General features: G+C 46.7%; 4 protein-coding genes and 3 non-coding genes across 7 annotated transcripts in view; 5 read left to right on the top strand and 2 right to left on the bottom strand.

Annotated features, from left to right (window-relative positions):
- Positions 1–4938: 4938 nt before the first annotated feature.
- Positions 4939–6396, top strand: RLM1 (Rlm1p; the record flags this gene model as incomplete). The annotated part of the gene is made up of 2 exons (XM_018856560.1): positions 4939–5853; positions 5971–6396. The coding sequence occupies 2 exons, from the start codon at positions 4939–4941 to the stop codon at positions 6394–6396; spliced, it is 1341 nt and encodes a 446-aa protein (XP_018714256.1).
- A 1413-nt stretch (positions 6397–7809) lies between these two features.
- On the top strand, positions 7810–8514 carry RPS6A (40S ribosomal protein eS6; the record flags this gene model as incomplete). Its single annotated transcript, XM_018857003.1, has 1 exon — positions 7810–8514. A coding segment is annotated over one exon (705 nt), but the record flags the coding sequence as incomplete, so codon positions are not given.
- Positions 8515–9804: 1290 nt separating this feature from the next.
- Positions 9805–11070, bottom strand: METBIDRAFT_38261 (uncharacterized protein; the record flags this gene model as incomplete). The annotated part of the gene is made up of 1 exon (XM_018856978.1): positions 9805–11070. One exon carries the CDS (start codon positions 11068–11070, stop codon positions 9805–9807), a length of 1266 nt encoding a protein of 421 aa, XP_018714254.1.
- Positions 11071–13488: 2418 nt separating this feature from the next.
- Positions 13489–13562, bottom strand: METBIDRAFT_t21. The gene has a single exon. It is a non-coding gene; the product is annotated as a tRNA-Ile (tRNA).
- Positions 13563–15300: 1738 nt separating this feature from the next.
- METBIDRAFT_t54 lies at positions 15301–15398 on the top strand. The gene has a single exon. It is a non-coding gene; the product is annotated as a tRNA-Leu (tRNA).
- A 4330-nt stretch (positions 15399–19728) lies between these two features.
- METBIDRAFT_t55 lies at positions 19729–19826 on the top strand. The gene has a single exon. It is a non-coding gene; the product is annotated as a tRNA-Leu (tRNA).
- Positions 19827–19855: 29 nt separating this feature from the next.
- METBIDRAFT_112675 (uncharacterized protein) overlaps positions 19856–20567 on the top strand; it is a 3509-nt gene continuing 2797 nt past the window's right edge. Inside the window, exon 1 of the mRNA XM_018853950.1 lies at positions 19856–20567. Coding sequence (XP_018714253.1) covers positions 19946–20567 — 622 coding nt within the window. The 5' untranslated portion in view covers positions 19856–19945.

The following is a 20567-nucleotide window of genomic DNA, read 5'->3' as shown; positions in this document are numbered from 1 at the left end:
TGCTGCTGGGCGGGAGCTGCGGGAGGGAGTTCCGGCTCGTCGTCCAAAAAGTCGTCGTCCAACAAAAGATCATCGTCCATGTCCAAAAGCTCCAACGCTTTTGCTCTTTTGTGGACAGATGCAGGTTCGTGGAGAGCCGTCTGAGAAAGGTCGTACGGCGTGACGTCTGAGTCGCTGAAAAGCGCGTCCAAGCCCCGATCATGCTCGTGCGCACACTCCTCTCCGTGTGGTGCTACGTACTCCTGTGGTGCATCATACTCTTTGGGTGCTTCGTACTCCTGTGGTGCATTGAGCCCCTGTGGTGCATCATAGTCCCGAGATGCATCATACTCGTTGGGTGCATCATACTCCTGTGGTGCATCATAATCCTGAGATTCATCAACTTCCTGTGGTGCATCATAGTCCTGAGATGCATTGAGCCCCTGTGGTGCATCATAGTCCCGAGATACATCATACTCGTTGGGTGCATCATACTCCTGTGGTGCATTATACTCCTGAGATGCACCATATTCCTGCGGTGCTTCATACTCGAGGTTTGCCAGTGTTTGCAACTCCGGGCTCTCGTTCTGAAGAGCCGGGCCTGGGTTCTCGTGCATTGAGGGCCATGGCGTCTGCACAAACGCTTCCGGGTCCGCAGAGGGCGCTTCTATGCTCTGACTCTGCGCCGCAGACTCAGGCACATGCGTGTCAGGGTCCTCCTCACGTGGCCCATTGTTCTCGTGTGCACAATCCGAGGCTGGCCCCGCAGACTCGTCGTTTTCTCCTGACATCAAGTCCACTGCGGTGAACAGGGAGGCGTCGCCCGAGACCGCTGGATGCGGCGTTTCCTGGGCCAGCGAAATACAGTCCGGCGCAGGCGCCGTGGGACCGTCAGCCGCATGCTCGCTGCTGCTGCGCTCCTGGCTCGGGTTGGCGAAACGCATGCCGGTCTCCAGAGGATGGTCCGACTCCTGGAACGTCAAGGTCTGTGGCTGCTCCTCGTCGAGAAGCGACCGGTGCGAACGGTAAGACGCGGTGGTGTCGCGGTCCCACGGAAGCCCGGCGCCACGTGACTCGGCCGCCTCGTCCCTGTCGGCGTGCAGCGCCATACTGTGGGTCTGATGTTGGGTTTCCCCGAAGTTGCTGTATGATGCCTCCCTGTCGGCGCCGGGGCGGGCCTCCCACAAACGGTCCAGCTGGTTATACTGCGCGGCTGCCTCGTCAAAATAGGGCCAGTGGTTTTGGGGGTGGGAAGCGCCCGAAACATGGCTCTTCAAGCTATACCGCGACGCCGTGTCGTCCCTTTCATGGGCATGTCCAGCCGGCTCGTCGCCCCACCAATCCTCTTGATGATTTGCTGCGCGGGCGGGACTTTCAGCGCGCTCCCACGGCAAGGGCCCGGTTTCGGGGTCCAGACCCGTGGCGGTCTGTTCCATTTCGTGCTCCAGAGCCGCGTTTAGGGCCGAGGTTTGGCGCGGTGGCATGTCGCCAAAGGGCACGGGACGCGTTTTGTGCTCGGGGGGGACGCTGGTGTTTTCGGGCACATATGGGGCGGCGGGCTGCTCGGAAGCGTGCTGGTTATGAGCGTCCTGGTCCCACGGCTCGTCGCCACGCGCCTGAGGCAGCTCATTGTCCCACGGCATATCCGGCAGGTCGCCTTTGTCCAATTCTGGTGTTCTTCTGTGGCCAGCGGCCATCAGTTCAGCGGGGTCTGCACACGGCAGGCCAGAGTGGCCATGAAGCGCCGTTTGTGGCGCCGCAGGCGGCTCCTGCAGCGGCTCCGGCGCACCTTCGTCCTCCCACGAAATGTCGCCAATCTCCTCGTCCCACGGATCACGCTGGTCGTCAATTTTCGGCTCGTTCAGGGGCACGCTGACGGCGGCAAATGGCGGGACGCTCGGATCACGTGACAGCCCCGCCAAACCGGCGCCCGGAAGCTGCGGGGCACCGCTGGTGGCGGGCCCGGGATTTGCCGGGTCTGTGCCATCAGATCCCTGTGGAAAACTGGCCTGAAAAACGGCATTTGGCCGCGGTATGGTGGCCAACGGCGGGGCCAATAGTGAAGGTGGGGCCCGGCTTCCCGAAGCGGGCAATTCCGGGCCGCCGGCACCGCCGCCCGTGCTGTACTGCTGCACGTGACCTCGTCTTTTGGGCTTTGCTTTTGTACTCATGGTGCAAACAGGCTTTCCTCACACTGGGAAGAAAGATGGCGAGAAAACAGGCTGGTCGTTGAGCGTTCAAGTTAGGCACGGGCCTTGGAGACGGTTGGCCCGCGTGTGGCTTGTGTGCAGGCACTCGGTATATGGAAGGGCGGCCCGCTGGGCACGGCTGGAAAATTGGCCGTAAAAGGAGAGGGCTGTGGGAGCATAGTGGGTAAGGTTTTGGGGTGGATTTTTTTTTGCATTTTTGATGTCGTTTTGGGACGTTGTGCTGGATCTGGAGGCAGCCGGCCAGGAGCCCCGCCTGTGTGCAGGACCACGGTCTCTGTTCTCTTTTCGGGCCCAAGTTCGACGGTTTCCCTAGCTTGTGGGTGTAATTGTGCATATTGCGTTCCTCATTGCTCTGGCCTTGGCGGGGTCCGGCCATCGCCGGCGTTTTGTGTGGACAAGGCCCGCCGTACCCCGGTCACGTGCACACGCCTCGTTCTGGAGGTGCGACCGTGTCCATTTCGCTAATACTTTCCTGGGGCTCGGGGCTAGATTTGCAAAGTCTGAGAGCACCAGCTGGAAATACCAGATCTGGGTTCTAGATCCTCGGGGCAACAAGCTTGTGGTGTGCCATTTTGTTTGTTTTTTCATGATTGGGTGATGTTCCTTAATTTGAATTTCCGCTCCACAGTCTGCAATTTGTCGAACCTTGCCTCGGCTTTTCTAATTCTCAGAAACCGCGGGAATGAACAGGCTCAATTGGCGATGAAGGCGGGCTTCATGCGGCGGACTAGATGCGTTTTGACTGCAAGTGTTTCAAGACGCCTGGTTTTTGGAACTTTCTGTCTTTTTTTTTATTTGTGAAGTATCACACCACGAAGTGGCCATATTGAATCCTCGAATGCGGCCTTGCAAGTCGTCGCTATGAATAGTGGGTGATCCCAATTTCGCCAGCACGCCATGAAATGCTTATTCAGTAGTTACCACTCACCAATAAAGTTGTGCACTTCGTGGCTGTAATTCACCAGCTCAAAAAGAATCCTTTTGGGGCGTTTCAGGCGAAGCCTCCGGGTTTCAATACAAACCTAATTCGCAGGTCATAATATGATGACACGCTTGGACACTCGGCCCCGGCCAGCCAGCTCCTCAATTCGGGAAATTACTGCTGAAGCTAATGTTTAAAATAAATTGGACATGACAGAAATCCGCCAAACCATATGAATGTCCCCTCCACCGACATGCCAGTCACTTTGTAAGTGCACATACAACTTTCAGCCTTTTTATTTGGCAGGGCATATGTGGACAGGCACTCGTCTCCCAATTTCTCCTCGACAATTCAGGGAGTAGAAATGAGTGTCAAAAGTCGGGAATGGAAAACCCGCATGTCATAATGGACGTCTGATGACACCAAGACCCATTTACTTTGCCATTTTTGGTTTCATAAATCGCAAGTTCCTGTTATCAACAAAGCTCTCTACGTACCATCAATCTGTTTTTGGGGCTTTCCCCTGATTTCCCTCTGCAAATGATACACTTTTATGTCACTCAAGCCATGTTCTGGTTTACACTATAGACCCATACCACAAGCAGTGGGCGGGCCCGAAAAAGTTACGAGGTTTCCAAAACAAACAGAAGTTCAAAAATTGAACGAGTCATGAACCCTTTCTATACTATCCCTGGGTACAACTTTACAGATGGGTGCGTTTTGAGCTGTTTCGAAATTAACCAGATGTCCTCTACTTCTAATGGTCTGAGGACAATTGCATAGCGGCATAGCCTCATACTTAATCTTGAAGTTGACCACCGCAAAAACATACGTGTTCGTCACCACTGAGTCGAACCTATATCCTGGCTTTTATTTCCCATCACAAAAAACGCAGAATGTCAAAATTCATACCGTTGTTCCAGACATCATATGGCCTTTCTTTGGGTGCGTGTCCCCACCACTACAGTGTCGGACATTTGCAGTCGCGATTTCCATCGCACAATCGATACGGCCATTTCCCAAAATAAACAGGGGGTGGCTCAGAACACAAAAGCACCAATGCTCGTAAAAAAGAAGTATAAATATCCCGCGTCTCCCACTTAAGTGCCCGGCGCCTCTGCCTTTTTTCTGCCTTTTCCTTCTTGTGTGATCCCCGCTTTTGCTCTCTGCTTCTGTATTCCTGCGTTTTTTCTCCTCCTTTTTTCCCCGCGGTTAGCTTCGCTCTTGTCAACGCATGACGTATAACGCAGTGCTGTTTGCAGCCACGCAGTAGCCACAGCGAGTAAGGCAAGCCCGCCCCATGACAAAAGCACACCCAAATTTTAGGTCCAAAAGAGCTCAATCATAGCCGAGAATAGAAAGCGGCGCCACCATCCCACCAGATTGATGCGTCTGAATCTACTTTGTCCATCGCTACCTTTGGCTGCAGTGGCTTTGTTCGCTTCCATGGCTATGTGCACACCGCGCTCCACCCCAAAGAAAAAAACACTCCATCGCTGCCGCATGTCTATTTTTAACCTCAAAGGTGATTAACCAATAGGTAGACTACACCAGCCAGACTGCCTGCCCCAAAACGCGAGTTTCTCTGCGCCCAATTCGCAAAAGCCTCTGTCGAAAAACGGCACATCAAGCATCACCGAACCAGTCTGGTCCAAGCGCCACAAACAGTTGTGTCCACGTGCATCTGCTCTTGGCACTATATTTCGCCAATCTCAGCGGTATTAGCTCTTCGACACACTCGAAAACACAGAAACCAACTTCTGCATTTCGAGCAGACAAAGACACGCAAATTTTTGCAACAGCACCGCCGCCCCCTACGTGCTCACCATGGGAAGAAGAAAGATCGAGATCGAGCCCTTGGGCGATGACCGCACTCGAACCGTGACTTTCGTCAAGCGCAAAGCTGGCTTGTTCAAGAAAGCGTACGAGCTTTCTGTGCTCTGTGACGTTGATATGGCAGTAATAATCGTGGGCAACGATCGCGTCTACGAGTACCTGTCCGTCGACACAAAGGAATTGCTAAAGTATTACAAGCACCAGAGCCCGTATGAGCTGAAGCTGCCGGAGGATTACGGGCAGTTCAAGAAACGTCATGCGCTCAAGGCGGGAATAAGGCCTGCGTTCGAAGGTGACGACACGACCGAAAGGAATGCAGAATCGGACTGCGAATCCTTCTCTCCAGAACCCAAGCGCCAGAGAACAAGCTCGTCTCCTCAGAATATATACACGAAAACCCCGCCGGTCAACTCGCAATTCGTGCAGCTGGCAGCCCCACCCAAGCAGATGCAGAGACCGCTGGCGGACGTCCCGCTGCAGAGGCCCGTGCTCCGCGTGCAGATCCCATCTGACGCCAAATCCCAGGGAGGGGCCACCGAATCCGTGACTCCAATAGAGGGGATACTCGGTAAGAAGGACAATCAGCCGGGCTCTGCAGACGGCCTGTCGCTGCAACCGCCGCCGTTGAATACGGTGCGAACTTCTTTCAATTCAAAGTTCCGGAGCCCGGAATCAAGGAAGCAAATGCCGCAGCTTCACGTTCCCATGGGCAAGCTGCAGACCCTGAGCCCCTCTACGGGGGCTATGCCGCAACTCCCGATCAACGGGTCTGCGAACTTCTTTTCGTCCTTGCCACCACCGTCGCCCTCGGGCCAGTACCCGCCGTCAATCTTGCCCACGCCCGTCTTTAATCAAGTATTCAACCAGCACTACATGAATCAAATGGCCGGCATGCCGGGCTTGGGCGTGGGCAACACCACCCCAGGTTTGGGCCCTACGAATGCGACATCCAACATGCCCCAGATGCTGAATCTGCTGCCCACGGGAGATTCAGGAGGCGGACACGTGGGAGCGAGCAATGAGCCTGATGCCAGCAAGCTCAAACCACCGTTGCAACACCTATTCACAAACGGGGAACAGACGCCAGTCTCTGGATTGCCCTCGCGTTACCTAAACGAGATTTTCCCATCGCCGTCGAACATGTACCCGTCGCAAGAATGGCCCACAGGCTTGACTCCGTACACGTCAACAATGTCACATTTCTTCACTGGGATGCCTCCGAGTGCCAATGGTGCCACGCCACATTCCCTAAGCGCACCATTCGTTCACAATCAGCGAACATCCCTACTGGTCGCAGGTCAGCGGGCCCTACCTGTGCGAGCGGCGCTGTCGCTGAATGTGCATGCGCCAACAATCCAGGAAGATCAACAAACGCATCCGTCGGCGAACACGCTCCCAAACTTGCCCAGCTCCGAGTTCATGGGTCAGTTTTACAAGAAAGAAGACTGATTATAGACGTTGTTGTGGTCACAACAGCTTTAATTACAGACCCGGCTGATTTGGGGGATACTTGTCTCAATCTGCGCTTCCATATCGTGCCTTGGATGGCGTCCTACGACAAACAATTGCACAATCAACGAACAATAGCTCATGTACCATAGTGTGAAGTATAGAAGAGGCAACAATGTAAATTCAACAGTGTTTGAAGGGCACCAGCACGGCCTGCCGCGACTGGGTCAACCCACCAGTCCATGTTTCCGTAGGCTGTTCTTCAGAAAGCGGCAATGTCGACGTCTACATCTACACCCCCTGTGACGCAATGCACACAATGCATAACCGGCAAGGGCGGACTACGTTGATGAAGTCCCCAAAACTAAAATACTATGCATTGATCAACTTCTCCATCAATGCTTGCAACCTTAAGTCAATACACTCGTACGTGATACCCGCCCTTATCACGCTAAAGTATGGGGCTCGCCTACACCCGCAGCACCATGGGCTACTTATACAAAATTTGCCGAAACCAGTGGCCACATAAAACTGATGACTGAATCATGTTTGATTGCCAAATTCAGCCGGCCTGGTAGTGATCTGGCATCCTGAAAGATGTATTAGACAGACCAACGCTACAATAAGAAACATGCAGTGCAAGCATTCCATGCAGGGCACTCTGGTCCTGCACGCGGTCCTGCCGCGTGTGCCGCGGCGCACGAGACCAGGGCTGGAGCCCTGGGCGCACGTGACCCGCTCCTCCCCGCAACGCAGCACGCTGCCCGCGCCAGGCGCCACACCCGTACCGCCCACCAAGCGGAGTCACGTGCTGCCCGCGCAGGTGGCCCGCGAGTCTGGAGCCGAAAAAAAAAAGTCCCTGCGAAAGCTGGAAAATTTTTCTTTTCTCCTACATCAGGCTTACCAGTTCATCATGAAGGTATGTCAATCCGACAACATGTGTGTGGTTTAGGCTGCAAATCCCGTTCCGTTCAGGCGCCTGCAAAATTTCCAGATCCGTGGCCACGCAGCCCTTGATATCCGGACTTTTCACAGGCCTTGTATGATTGTCCATGCTTCTCCGAGCTCGACCCATAGATCCTCAGGCGAAAACACATATGTGCACAAAGCACCAAATTCCCGCCAAATATCAACGTTTTTTTACGCGGCCCGAATGGCGGCGGCCCTCTGTTTCCGGGCATGTGAAAATTTTTGCCGAAGCCCTAGTCTCTCTGTTTTGGCAGGGCCCCTAATACGGACCCCCATGGCCATCTAGGAGGCATTCAAGCAGCACATCTTCGCCCCGTTTTAGCCTCGATCAGAACCATTTGTAGCCAGTTGCCCGACACCACGCGACGCGCCAAGAAAAACGGTGCCGGGCCCGTTTCTCGCACAAACACAGCCCCCTGTCTGCTCCCTATACTAACGTTCTAGTTAAACATCTCCTACCCAGCCAACGGTACCCAAAAGTGTGTCGAGATCGATGACGACCACAAGTTGCGTGTCTTCTACGAGAAGCGCATGGGCCAAGAAGTCGAGGGTGACTCTGTCGGCGACGAGTTCAAGGGTTACATCTTCAAGATTACTGGTGGTAACGACAAGCAAGGTTTCCCAATGAAGCAGGGTGTGTTGCACCCTACCAGAGTCAGATTGTTGTTGTCTGAGGGCCACTCTTGTTACAGACCAAGAAGAACCGGTGAGAGAAAGAGAAAGTCCGTCAGAGGCTGTATCGTCAACCAGGACATGTCCGTCATTGCCTTGGCCATCGTCAAGCAAGGTGACGCCGACATCGCTGGCTTGACCGATGTGACCACCCCAAAGAGATTGGGTCCTAAGAGAGCCAACCACATCAGAAAGTTCTTCGGCTTGACCAAGGAGGACGACGTCAGAGACTACGTTGTCAGAAGAGCTGTCGAGAAGAACGGCAAGACCTTCACCAAGGCCCCAAAGATCCAAAGATTGGTCACTCCTCAGACTTTGCAGAGAAAGAGAGCTTTGAAGGCCAAGAAGGTCAACAACGCTAAGCAGCAAAGAGACGCTGCTGCTGAGTACGCTCAATTGTTGGCCCAGCGTTTGCACGAACGTAAGGCTGAAAGAGCTGAGACCAAGAAGAGAAGAGCTTCTTCCTTGAAGGCTTAAGTTAGCATCCCTCCATCACCTCCCCTTAATTGGTAAATATATATACCGTTGTTTCCACCTGGTGTTCTTGTAGGACTGTGTTTACTGTGACTGCATCGCACTTCGAAGTGCCGCTGTGAACTGATTTGATTCATGGTTTATGTGAGAAGGTTCTTGTGTGAAATGTTTGCGTGACTTGAATGGCTTAGGTAGGACGTCCCCGTGTAACTGGATGAATTCTTGCGGAAGATCTTTCTACATGGCCAATTGATTTTTTTTGCAAGCTGATCTGTCATTGAGGAAAAGTGGCTTTTGTCAGATTTATCTAGCAAAAAAAAAAAACGGGTTCGTCCTCACAGGCTAAGCTGGCCGGGAATGTGCTATCTTTGATGTAATGAGAACTATAACTGATCAATTTTACGAAGTTGGTATCTGATGTATCCGCGGACCGAGAACACTATCTATGCTGTGAAATGTCATGTATTGGATGCACGACTCCCAATACAATGCCTGGCTACGAGTCTAATTCCAATGGAATCATGAGTATGGTATCACCTACACAGAAATATGATTATGAGATGCGGTAGGAGACAATTCAGCGACAACGCCTGATGAATGCCTGGGAATGAAAAGTGCCGTTTCGATCATATAGAAGGATTTATCCTAGGCACAGCTGATACATTGAACTCCAGTTTTATCCGTTATCAATGTGATCATGCAACTAATATAGGTGCATCTATTAAGACACGCGACATTACAGAACGCCGAAAAAGCGACCACTTGAAACGCCATGTTTGACATGCCTCATTCAATATTTCAAATCCCCGGAAGGCAACCATCTTTTTCATACGCATTTTTAACATGGCCTTGACACCGACTTCGTGCACGTGCGTATATCATTCGTCCATCGACATGGCATGCTTAAACCGCTTCGGTAACCTCTGTCCGTTTTCGGTTTCTCACAGCATCTGCATCTGTTGCACCTGGAAGAGCCGAGCGGAGTCCGGAGAGTGATAGAATTTTCTTTCCTCATTCTTGCATTAACGCAACTGATGATTTCAGATCCATCTCCCGTCGCAACATTTTTAAAGCGGCCAAGGACCAGTCGCTCCAAGCCCCTCGTGTGCACCTTCAATGATCACGGCTGCCTCCGGCAAAACGCTTTTTTGTTTCAAAATGCTTGGTCAGATTCGTTGCACTCAACGCGACTCGACCATTTCCAGTGTGACTTCAGAACAGAAACGGGAGTAGTAAAAAACACAGTGCACGAAGCCCCTAGCCAAGCCCTGAATCAAAGACAAAAGCCCCTCTTTATACACCCATATTAATGCGCTTTGAATCGACCGCTTGTTCCTCCTCCTCTGACTGCTTGCGTTTCCCAACAAGTCGCTTGATGTTATCGTAAACTTGGTCCGTAGTGAGGTTAGACTCATAGGTAAAGTTTTTGCGCATGAAGTTGTCCTGCTGCTCCTTGTACCGGGGGTCTCGGAGAAGCGTTTTCAAATGCAAGTCAAATTCGTTTTGGGGCACAAGGGTGCCAGTGATGGGGCATAGAATATCATCCGAGCGTGTCGCTTCCTGCTCCATGGCTTTTCGTTTGAGCCGGGATTCGCCGGCTGCCTTGATCTTCATTCCCTTGGGCACAGTGGCTGGTGGAGGGGGTTGATTGCCCTCGTCTTTGCTTTGCGTTTCAGTTTTTTCTGTCTTTTTGAACATCTCACTTCCAGGCGGTGTCTGTACTGCTGGACTCACTGTGAACTCTAGATCTTTCGCCTTTGTCTCAAGAGATCTATAGATTATACTCTCTCTCAGCATGGGCACAGGCAATTCAGAAACTTCGTCAATGGCATCAAAATTCACTTTCGACACAAAAGAAAAGTCCTGCCAGTCAATAGAGGCGTAGTGGACCTGCCGGGCCTTGATGTCTTGTTCTTTATTCTTCTCTCTGATTTTGTGCCGTTTCTCAAATGCTGCCCGTTCATATGCTTTGCGGAAAAAGTTCATTTTATCCGTGGCAAGGTATGAGTCAATCAACTTTGTCAGCTTAGAGTCTGAGGAGCCCTGCTGCTTGTCGATAATAGCCCGATACTGATGCACGTAGGTCTGAAAAAGACCGTGCAAAGTATGCGATTTATTCATGAAAGCAAACTGATTTCGTCTTCCCTTCCGCTCCATAAACTTGTGAAACGCATCCTGGTTCTTGGGCAAATTACAAGCTACATAAATCGCGGTAGCCTTGATGACCTCCAAGTCGTGGTTGGATATTGGAGGAAGTGTTGTCAAGAACAAGAGCTCGTCCGGTTGTTTGGTATTCTCTGGTTTGCTTTTGTCCGTCGATAGCAGAATTCCATTTTGGGCAGGTTTGCCTTCGGTGGAAGCCTTCAAGCTTTCGATGTAGTACGAGTTATATTGATGTTCAGGCGAGAGAAATGCAAACTGGCCATTGGCATCATTCTGCCTCAATTTGTCTTCAAAGGATGCCCCATTTTTACGCACATAGGCCACTGTTTTCTCGATTACTTGTCTCATCGGTAGAGGAGGGACATCCTTCACGATTTTCCCAGCTTCTGAATTCATGATGTCAAATATAGGTGGGATCAGTCATTCCGAAGAGAGATGCTGTGGAGAGATGCTGTGGAGCTCAGTCAGTCAAAGCCCATGTCACGTGATATATTTTAGCATAGTGTTACATGTAGGCTGAAATAAGCTGAACGGGAGCGCCGCAACTCTCTCTTGGGACCGTATGTCATCTGATTTACTAAACCTGTTATATGTAACGTTTTCTTGTTGAAACAGATTTTCCAATAATATTCAGTGTAGCGAGGTTTTCTTAAATGGGGTAGAGAGTATTTTTGAGTCAACTTTGGACATGTCGCAATTTTATGGATTGAAATCTGCCAATATAAAAATGCACAAATGAAGAGGAGAGCTCACGATAGTTTAGCACATTCCGGTAAAAACAGATCTTGGGCGAGCTACTCATATCTGCTAAATAAACAGGTTGAAATGTTCTAGCTTTTTAACATGGGTATTAGCATAACTTAATCGCCAGAAGATATGATGTTTCGCTTTGATCGCAATGAAGATCTATTGAAAAGCTTCAACAATCTCGGATCTTTCATATTCAATTAAACAGACACTCAGAGCCCTTTTCATAATACCACAGTCCCCTATTACATTCATTGAAATATTTTTTTGGATCATGATCCACTTTAATTATATAGAATGGTCGAATAAACAGAGAGTTGGAATATTTTAAACATACCGCAGGCATATCATCCTTGGCATACACGGCCTTTAATCTTGCAACCGTTTTTCCTGCAACTCAATTTTTTCCGTAAAGGACACAATCGAATTTCAAAAATAGACACATCATATTTCGCACTTTGTCGTAATGATAGTTGTACTCACCGATGAGCGGAAACGTGGCCATAATATCTATCGAGTTCTCACTGCTTTTGTTTAAACTTCAAAAAATTAATATCATATTGGTATGTTCAGCAGTAGATGTTTACTCGTGTTCATTCCAAAAAGCCCTAAAGATTACTCTAAAGTTTGGGATACATGCACATGAGCCCATAATATCAATTCATTTCCCAGAATACGCTTTTTCTTATAAGAACCCCGTGACAGTGACCCCTCTTTATATTAAAATCGTTCCCGCTAAAAGGTTATTTGGAAATTATACCGGCTTTCGTAAAAAAGACCATGATGATACACGTTGTTGTAATAAAACAAGATGAAACACATGAGTCAGAGTCGTCTTAAAAGAAATATCATTGTTTTATCTGCAATTTCTTTTTCATTTCGAACCCGTTTGGCTCTAAATTTTACTGACTTTCAATTTTTCATTGGAATGTTACAACATCCAGTTTAAGCTTCACCGATACGATATAAAATTTTGCAGTTGAGAGCCCATGCCAGTTTTCTCCCGAGTATCACATCCATTAAAAATCTCATTGTTAATTGATCAACCGAATTGAGCACAATTCTACAAAGGACAAGTAATAAAAAGTTCCAAGCTATCTTGATCGTTGCTCGAAATATTCCAGAAATGCCTATGAATTTCCTCGTTCTCGCAAACAGCTCTGAACTCTCTATTTTGCCTTCTCTTTCATATATTTTGGGTTTCGATATTTTGCAAGTAACTTTTTGGCCCCTTCTTTGGTCTCGAGAGTCGTGTGCGAAATTCAAGTGCTAATTAAAAAATGTACTGATGGTTTAGCAAGATCATTTCCGATACTAAGGAAAGCCAAGCGCATTTTTTCACATTTTAATCCCTGGAATTCTGAAGCATTATCCTTATAACGATCAGCAACATGCAGTACAATCCCTGACAGTATTAGAAAAAAGGAAACGATGTATCGTAATAACGTGTAAAAATACGATCATATGATCGAAAGGCTTCCATTAGACCTCCTCTTGGGTTATCAGTATATTCCAGAGACAAGCTCAGCTAAGCATACATCGCCTTTATTCTAGTAAACGCTCAGAAATGAAAAATAATAATCTGCAAGAAAAGCTGATTTCAGCGCAGTTCTGTAGTTTTAGCGTTCTGAAATACTGCGTTTCTCAATAAAATCAAAAAATCTAATTCAACCGTCCATTGAGTGTTGCTTATCCAGCTGAGCAAATCAGCACTCAAATCTAGATTCTTGTTTGTCCGATTCTTCATTTCTTAAATTCATCTTACTTAAGAAGCAAACAATAATATGCATAAACAATGGATTTTAGCAGATCCCAGATACTTATCAAATGTCAAATCTCGGCCCACCCTATTCCGTTAACCACGGCCTGGATGGTCAGCACGCATCTGTGGATATTACGTCGTTGTTTCGTTGGATAACTCTCCTGTATTAGTCGCTTCATCTCAGATGTTGAAGAAGACTTAAAAAGCTTCCTCCATTGGAGAATTGAATTTCACCAAATGGATGATGTTTTGTTTCATATAATAACACAAATAGTTCGAAAAAAAGAATTCTTACAAAAAAGATATGGTCCCTAGCAGGATCGAACTGCTGATCTTGGCGTTATTAGCACCACGCCTTAACCAACTGGGCCAAGGGACCTTTTGATGTTTCTATCCGTTGCTTGTAATACTCACCCATTTAAATATAATAAGCTATTCAAATTTTCACTGTACTTGCACTGTTCTTGCAAACTTGATGTTTCCGCATTGAAATAAGCCTTATTTCTGCTCAAATACACCCCGGGCGAGTGGCTTAGACATATAGCCACTTCGGAATGGTTAATTCTTCACACACATGGAGTGGACTTTCACGAAAAACCAAATTGCTTATATTGAAGCGTGGAAAGAAGTGATACCAAGATGCGTTTGGCTTGGGTAGCTTTGAAACTGGCATTTGGTCCGCTAAGATATGGGCTTTAGTTTTGTTACGGAGGAAGTTGTAGTCTGAGTCATAAATTTGTTGTTCCAACTTTTTTGTCTCCGGGGAGGTTTTTTTCTTTAAACCCATTCCGTTTCAAGAAACCTTTGGACGGTTGGTCCGATACAGAGACCGGTCTATTGTTTTTTTGGATTTTTTTCGGTGTTATTTTCATCTCTTTATATTTTGCGGTTTTTTCTAATTCAATGTTTTCTGTAATTTTTTTTTTTTGGCGAGTAGTTTATTGTGTTTTTTTTTTGATTTTTTGAGTTTCTGTATTTGGTTTGGATTGGTTTTGATAGTTGGCGTTGGGATTGGCTGATCCCGGTGCAGGTTGTTGATGTTGGTTGCTCCCATGTAATATCCAATACGTAAACAGATACGGGCCAAGAGGACCGTCCAGGCCGTGACTAACGAAGGGGACGGACCGAGTTTCGACACTTGATACGTAGCTGGGAGCTGCAAGGTTTCTTATATATGTGTATATATATGTAAATATATATTATATAGTTTTGCACCTTTAATCAGATGTATCTACCGAAGAAAAAAAAAACAGTACCAACTAACAGAGGTACGAGTACGGTTCCCAGTGGGTCAGTTCACGTCTATTATAGGTTTTTCTCATTAGTTTTTGTTAGTGATGGGGTTATACATCCCTTCAGTGACACCCTATAATATGTTTCTACATACCATAGAATATCTTAACAAGCTCCCAGACGTGTACGAAGCACTCTTATTCTTTATTTTGGTAGACACATCTGATTAAGTGAGCAAAACTATACATACATATAAAAACAACCTTTAAACAGCTCCCAACTAGGTATCAAATATCAAAACTCGGTCTGCCTTCTTCCGTTAGTCACGGTCTGGACGGTCGTCTTCGTCCCTATCTGTTCGCGAATTGAATATTACGTCATCGATTCCGAGAGCATAAGTTTCCTGTAGTAGTCACTTCAACTCAGATGGTTGTAGCGGACTTAAGGAGCTTCCATTCTGCGACTCGCCACGCCTTCGAGTGTATACCTTGAAAGTCGTGGTGACGAACCATTTTAGTTTTGTTTTCCAAAGAGTTGTCGACCGGGGCCAACATTGCATTCAAACTCATGGCCTCGGCAAATTTTAGCTCTTGCCACCAGTATATGGATATTTCACAGTTGTTGTAGATATGGATAAGGAAAGCGTCTGTGGCATCTCCGTTGGTGTGGATTTGGTGTGTGCAAAGATGACATTGGCTAGGGCCCTGCGTCATAGTCTCTGCGAAACTCTTTACTTACCTCACAGGCCTAACGCAAGCTGATCATTTCACCGCGAAAATGTTCTTATTGTATAGCTTTAGCAAAACAATAAGCCCTCTTATCTTTAGAACTAGCTTCTTCTTTGCTGCGATATGTTGATCGTAAAACACATCCTTCTATTAATTGGTACTCTGGCCGAGTGGTCTAAGGCGCCAGGGTAAGGTTACCTTACCATACTTTCCTGGTCTCTTCGGAGGCACGAGTTCGAACCTCGTGGGTATCAATATTTTTTGAATGTTTTCTGATTGTTATAAGGATTTTTTTGTTAACTGCATGGAGCAGCTAGCCACGATGTAAACATCAACTTAATCCTTCCTGTGAATAAACAATTTATTTTAGACATCCTGAGATCATTGGTGTAGAATGAAGTGACACCGCTGCTAAAAACAATAATATAACAGTTTACTTGAAGGCAACATAATATCAAGTGACCAGCGCCCAGCTTCAACATTTCCCGATCGTTGAGGTCTTCTTTGGGAATTGTTTTTTTCCTAGAACAGAAAGGCTTTTTTCTAAAATACAAACAAACAGGATCAAATTTCTGAAAAATAGGATTCTGTATATTTGACTTGGGGCAATGACGCAGGAAGGATATCACCCAGTTATGTATGTATAATTCAACCTGATTTATTTGTCAAATTGGATGTTTGCTATTGATGACTGGTCAATTTCAATTATTCAGCCCATTCGAAATCTTAAACAGCACATAGATACGTGCAGAGCGAGAAGTAGCCTGCCGCCTTCATTTGTTTTTCGGGTCTTTAGTTTATTTTATTTTAGTCCTGGAAACTTCTGGTAGGCGTTCAGCATGGGACATATATATCTATATGAGAAGCATAATATCATAGGACATTCCAGGCAAGTATGTATCAACGTGAAGTCACATATAACACCAGGATCCAGAACTCATACAAATCTGCAATAAATCACACAAAGAGGAACATTTGAGTAACTTTTTTTGGAAAATTCGAAGATTCTACAATGACAACTAGGGGGGGGGGATATTCTGAAAATTATTTTATCTGTACCATTTCAGAACATAAGTGGGAGTTAAAAAAAGACTTGTTTACCATATTCAATAAGATTCGAGAGAATCGGGGGTTTAAATTTGTGGGTTTGGTCCTATTGTCAGACAAACTAACAATTTGGTCGATGTTGACACCTCAAGTTGAAATTTCTCCACCAGGTTTGAGCATTGACTTGCAAAATTGTCAAATTTCGTATACGACCTCATATTAAAAAGCGAGCAACAATGATGAAACTTAATAAATGAGTGGTTGTCTTAGCCTATGCCTCTAAAAGTGATATCCACGTCAATAATGGGTTCCTGCTGTATGGGTCCCACAAGGCCATTTGTTGTCGTATCAAAGGGTTTATTTCATACGATGCTGAGTGTGAAGGCGGAGAGAAGATCATGATAGAACTCGCTCAACAACACTGATTCTTGGTCTCAAAAAGTCTTGGTCTTCACATGTAAAGGCGAATAACTACATGAATAAAGTATCAAGTAATAAAGTTTTCACTCAAACGTTTCTTTTTTGATTGTGCTGAAAACTCTGGTTGCATCGGCGCTCTACTTCTGGCGAATGGTGAATCCAAGTAGCTTTAGCCTTTGCCACAAAATTGTTCTAGCAATTACTTTATTTGTTCTTTTCTTTTCTTCTAGCTGTGGAATTATCATTGCGAGTCGCATATGCTTAAAATGAGTGGAGCACACTCGCACGACTAGATACATTGCAGTATGCTATTGACACAGCCCAGAATTTGCTCTGGAACCCAAAACGTCTGGAGAACTTTGTTGAGCAGAAGATTTTAGTGCTCATCTGGTCTCTTGTTTTGGGTTATGTGAATCTATGTGCTCGGGAATCGGGAAGCAGTAAGTAGGCTGAAACTGTTTCAGAATATATTTTGCGTAAAAGGTTTCATTTATACTGCTTCATGAATCATAGACAAGAAATCACGACCAGGTATTGGTCTCAGGCTACGCCTCTAATTTCGAAGAATAATAGTACACTTTCTACGAGTAAAGGTCCACATTATGAACTCTACAAGGCTTTTTGATATTATTAAATTTCTTCGACTCCAGATGCAGTGCCTTCTGAGACAGAAAGTGCTGAAAGTTTTCAAAATAGTCTTGTTGAAGACGATAAATAAGCGGCAGATGGGCACATGATCGAGCATGAAAATAATCAGGTTACCAGCAGGGACCAGGGCCTATCTCACGATCGTCCCAGAAAAAGACACCATTTTCAAAATCTTTACCAAAATAAAATTAACAGCTGAAACTGGTTTTTATATGAAAATAATCCGACCCATCGGATGTGATTTTGCAAAAGCGTAACCACAGTCCGTCTAGTAAAGGGACGACAGATGTGATCTTCACCTCTCTGAGACCGACTGTTTGAGCATTGCCCACTAATTTAACAAACCAACTGGAAATATGTAGATTCTCAAATATCGTGTTCTGTGGAGCAAGTGTTGACTCAGACTACGATGGAATTAACGATGTGCTCGCCACAATAAAATCCAAGTCTGCCGAAATTAATGATTTCATAAGGTTTCTCTCAAGCTCTGGTCCGTTTTCCCAATCAAGTATCTGTGTGTGCTGCCTCTTATCGGTTTCAGTAGCGTTGTAGAGCCAAGTTTTCGCCACTTAAGTCTAAATACCTCACACTAATTGGAGAGTTGACTCAAATAGTCATTCTATAAGATAAATCCCCTTCATACAATGTAAGAGCTAAGACTATGAATATAAATAAGATGGGGAGATGTAATTAGTCTTGTTGAAATTTGGCGTAACTTTGATGAAAGCCCTGAAGTATGGGTTTCTCGTGGCATATCAGCTATTGCTCACTTGTTCGAATGCTGTGACTGTATTTTATGTTTATGGTCTTCAGTTTCGTTGAGGTACATGTTAGCTTTGTCTGCAACGCATGGTTTTTCATGGCTTGTAGTTCTAGTCGTTGGTGACAGATATTGATACCTCCTGTTTAAGAAGATTCAAACAACTCTAAAAGACAACCTTGTGTCATACGACTCATACCTTTGCGATAAAAAGTTTCTTTGACATTTGTTCCTGTTTTTGTCCGTTTTTTTCGAAGCATTCTAATATGGGATACCTCCTGTGGGTGTGTAACAAAACTTGGCTGCATACGCCACTCTAGATAAGAACCATAGAGCCAAGTTCTTTTTTTGGTAGATTCATCTGATTAAGAAACTATGTAAAAATTAAATATAAAAACCATTAAGCAGCTCCCGGCTACGTACCAAGTGTCAAAACTCGGCCCCTTTTCCGTTAGTCACGGCCTGGACGGTCTTCTTGGCCCGTATCTGTTTACGTATTGAATATCCATAATAAGTCGCAATGTCAGATCAGATGACTAGGTGCAAGGACTTAGTTGTAAAGTTGTTCCGGAAGAAGTGGCTCCCTTAGAAATTCTGATCCAAAGGACGTTAACGGCTTGAAACGTCTAGGTCTTTTACTTTTATCTATTCATTGAAAGAAGAACATGTAAATAGAAACACGGCATCAGCCCAACTGCCTCTTTTTTGACAGATTCATCTGATTATATAAAGCTGCAAACCACCACACAAAACTCGCCAACAACAGTTGAATACGTACAGATGTTGAAACTCGACCATCCCTAGTCGATAATCACGACCTGGATGGCTATACTGAAGAATCAAGTGAGATCCAGATTTCGTTTTTACTCTTATATCTGTGCTGTACCTCTTGTGGTTGCGTAGCCTTTGTGACTCGTTTTCTCAATTCCATTTGATTGGGATTGATGAAAATGCCAGTGGAGTTGTGGAATCCTGGTTCTGTTGGGCTGGAGTAGAATTCTCTGCCTGCTTCTTTGACACATTCCTGAATTGCTTTGATATCTTCTTCTGAAGCTGAGATTTCCTGAATAATCTTAGCACGAGCAGCCCACAAAGTAATGAGTACAGGCTATCTACCAGAAAGCGTTAGTCAGTATGGATGACCCTCATCCCAAAAAGAGGGTCTTCGAGTTCAGCAGACATTTTTTTTTTTTTTATAAAAGATCAAAGACCCATTCACCAAAGCATTTGATTTCAATTCTCGTCAATATATTCATGAAGTACTTACGAAAATGGGATTTGGAAACCTGGTACTTCGACTAATAATGCTGATCATAACGGAGTAATCAGGTCAGATCGTCACGTGTTGCTTTGGCTGAAAGAGTCCATGCTTTCTTCACTCGATGGCGAGCGGGAGATGGTTTAAGTGGGGTGATCATACTTCTTGTTGCTTGCCTCTTGCATGACAGTTTCTTGAGGCTCGTTGAATGGATCTCCCGAAAACAAACGATGATACAAACCACGCCAAAGTAGCAATGGTAAACAAAGCTGAACGCCGGAAAAGTCAGCCTGCAGCTCCCCCATTGCCTAAAACCCCAACGCATGCGCCAGGCGGGCTATATTTGTTTCTCTGGTCCGGGCCCCAATTCTCCCTCAGCCAGCATGAGATAGAGCCAGGGTCTTCACCACACTGCATCTACTACAACTTAATCAGTCAAGATCCATCGACAGGCACTCTGGCCGAGTGGTCTAAGGCGCCAGGGTAAGGTTACCTTACCATACTTTCCTGGTCTCTTCGGAGGCACGAGTTCGAACCTCGTGGGTGTCAGTACTTTTTTGCCTGGCTGGTCCGCCGCCGCGCGCCCCAAGAAACCCCCAAAGGCTTTCGCAATCTCGTCTACTATCGCTTCTTCCTCAACGCTGGTTCATGCCCCGTATGTATTGGTGATGCTGCGCTTTGTAAACACCCCCCTTTCTCGTAGGCCGTCTCTGGCATCCAGCGACAGTGACGAGGACTCGTTCACACACGACTTGGACCAGATCGGGCGCTTCAATCTCCCGAGCCTCCCGAGCCTCCCGTCGTTCGACTTGGCCGATGTGCTGAACTACATAACTCAACAGGTGCAAAACGCCACGCGTTCCATCGACATGGACCTGGTGCTGGGCAACTTCCCGCTGCAGGCCAGCATGGTCAACTCGGTGAAAACGGCGTTGGCCACGCGGATCCAGATGCGGTCGTTTTTGTCGGACATCAAGGGGGGCTTGACGCTCCAGGCGGCGCTTGCGCGGCTCGAGCCGATTTCACGGCACATCCACGAGGCCATGGGCCTGCCGTTTGGAGAAGAGGATGGGGACGGAGAAGGAAGTGGAGAAGGAAGTGGAATTCGAGATGGAGACGGGATTCAAGATGGAAGTGGAGATGGAATTCAAGATGGAAATGGAAATGTAACTGGAAATGGAAATGGAACTGGAACTGGAACTGGAACTGGAACTGGAACTGGAAATGTAACTGGAAATGGAAATGTAACTGGAACTGGAACTGGAACTGGAACTGGAACTGGAACTGGAA

The sequence above is a fragment of the Metschnikowia bicuspidata genome (assembly GCF_001664035.1).
Source record: "Metschnikowia bicuspidata var. bicuspidata NRRL YB-4993 chromosome Unknown METBIscaffold_1, whole genome shotgun sequence".
Classification (NCBI taxonomy): Eukaryota; Fungi; Ascomycota; class Pichiomycetes; order Serinales; family Metschnikowiaceae; genus Metschnikowia; species Metschnikowia bicuspidata.
This window is presented reverse-complemented; position numbering and strand designations above follow the sequence as displayed.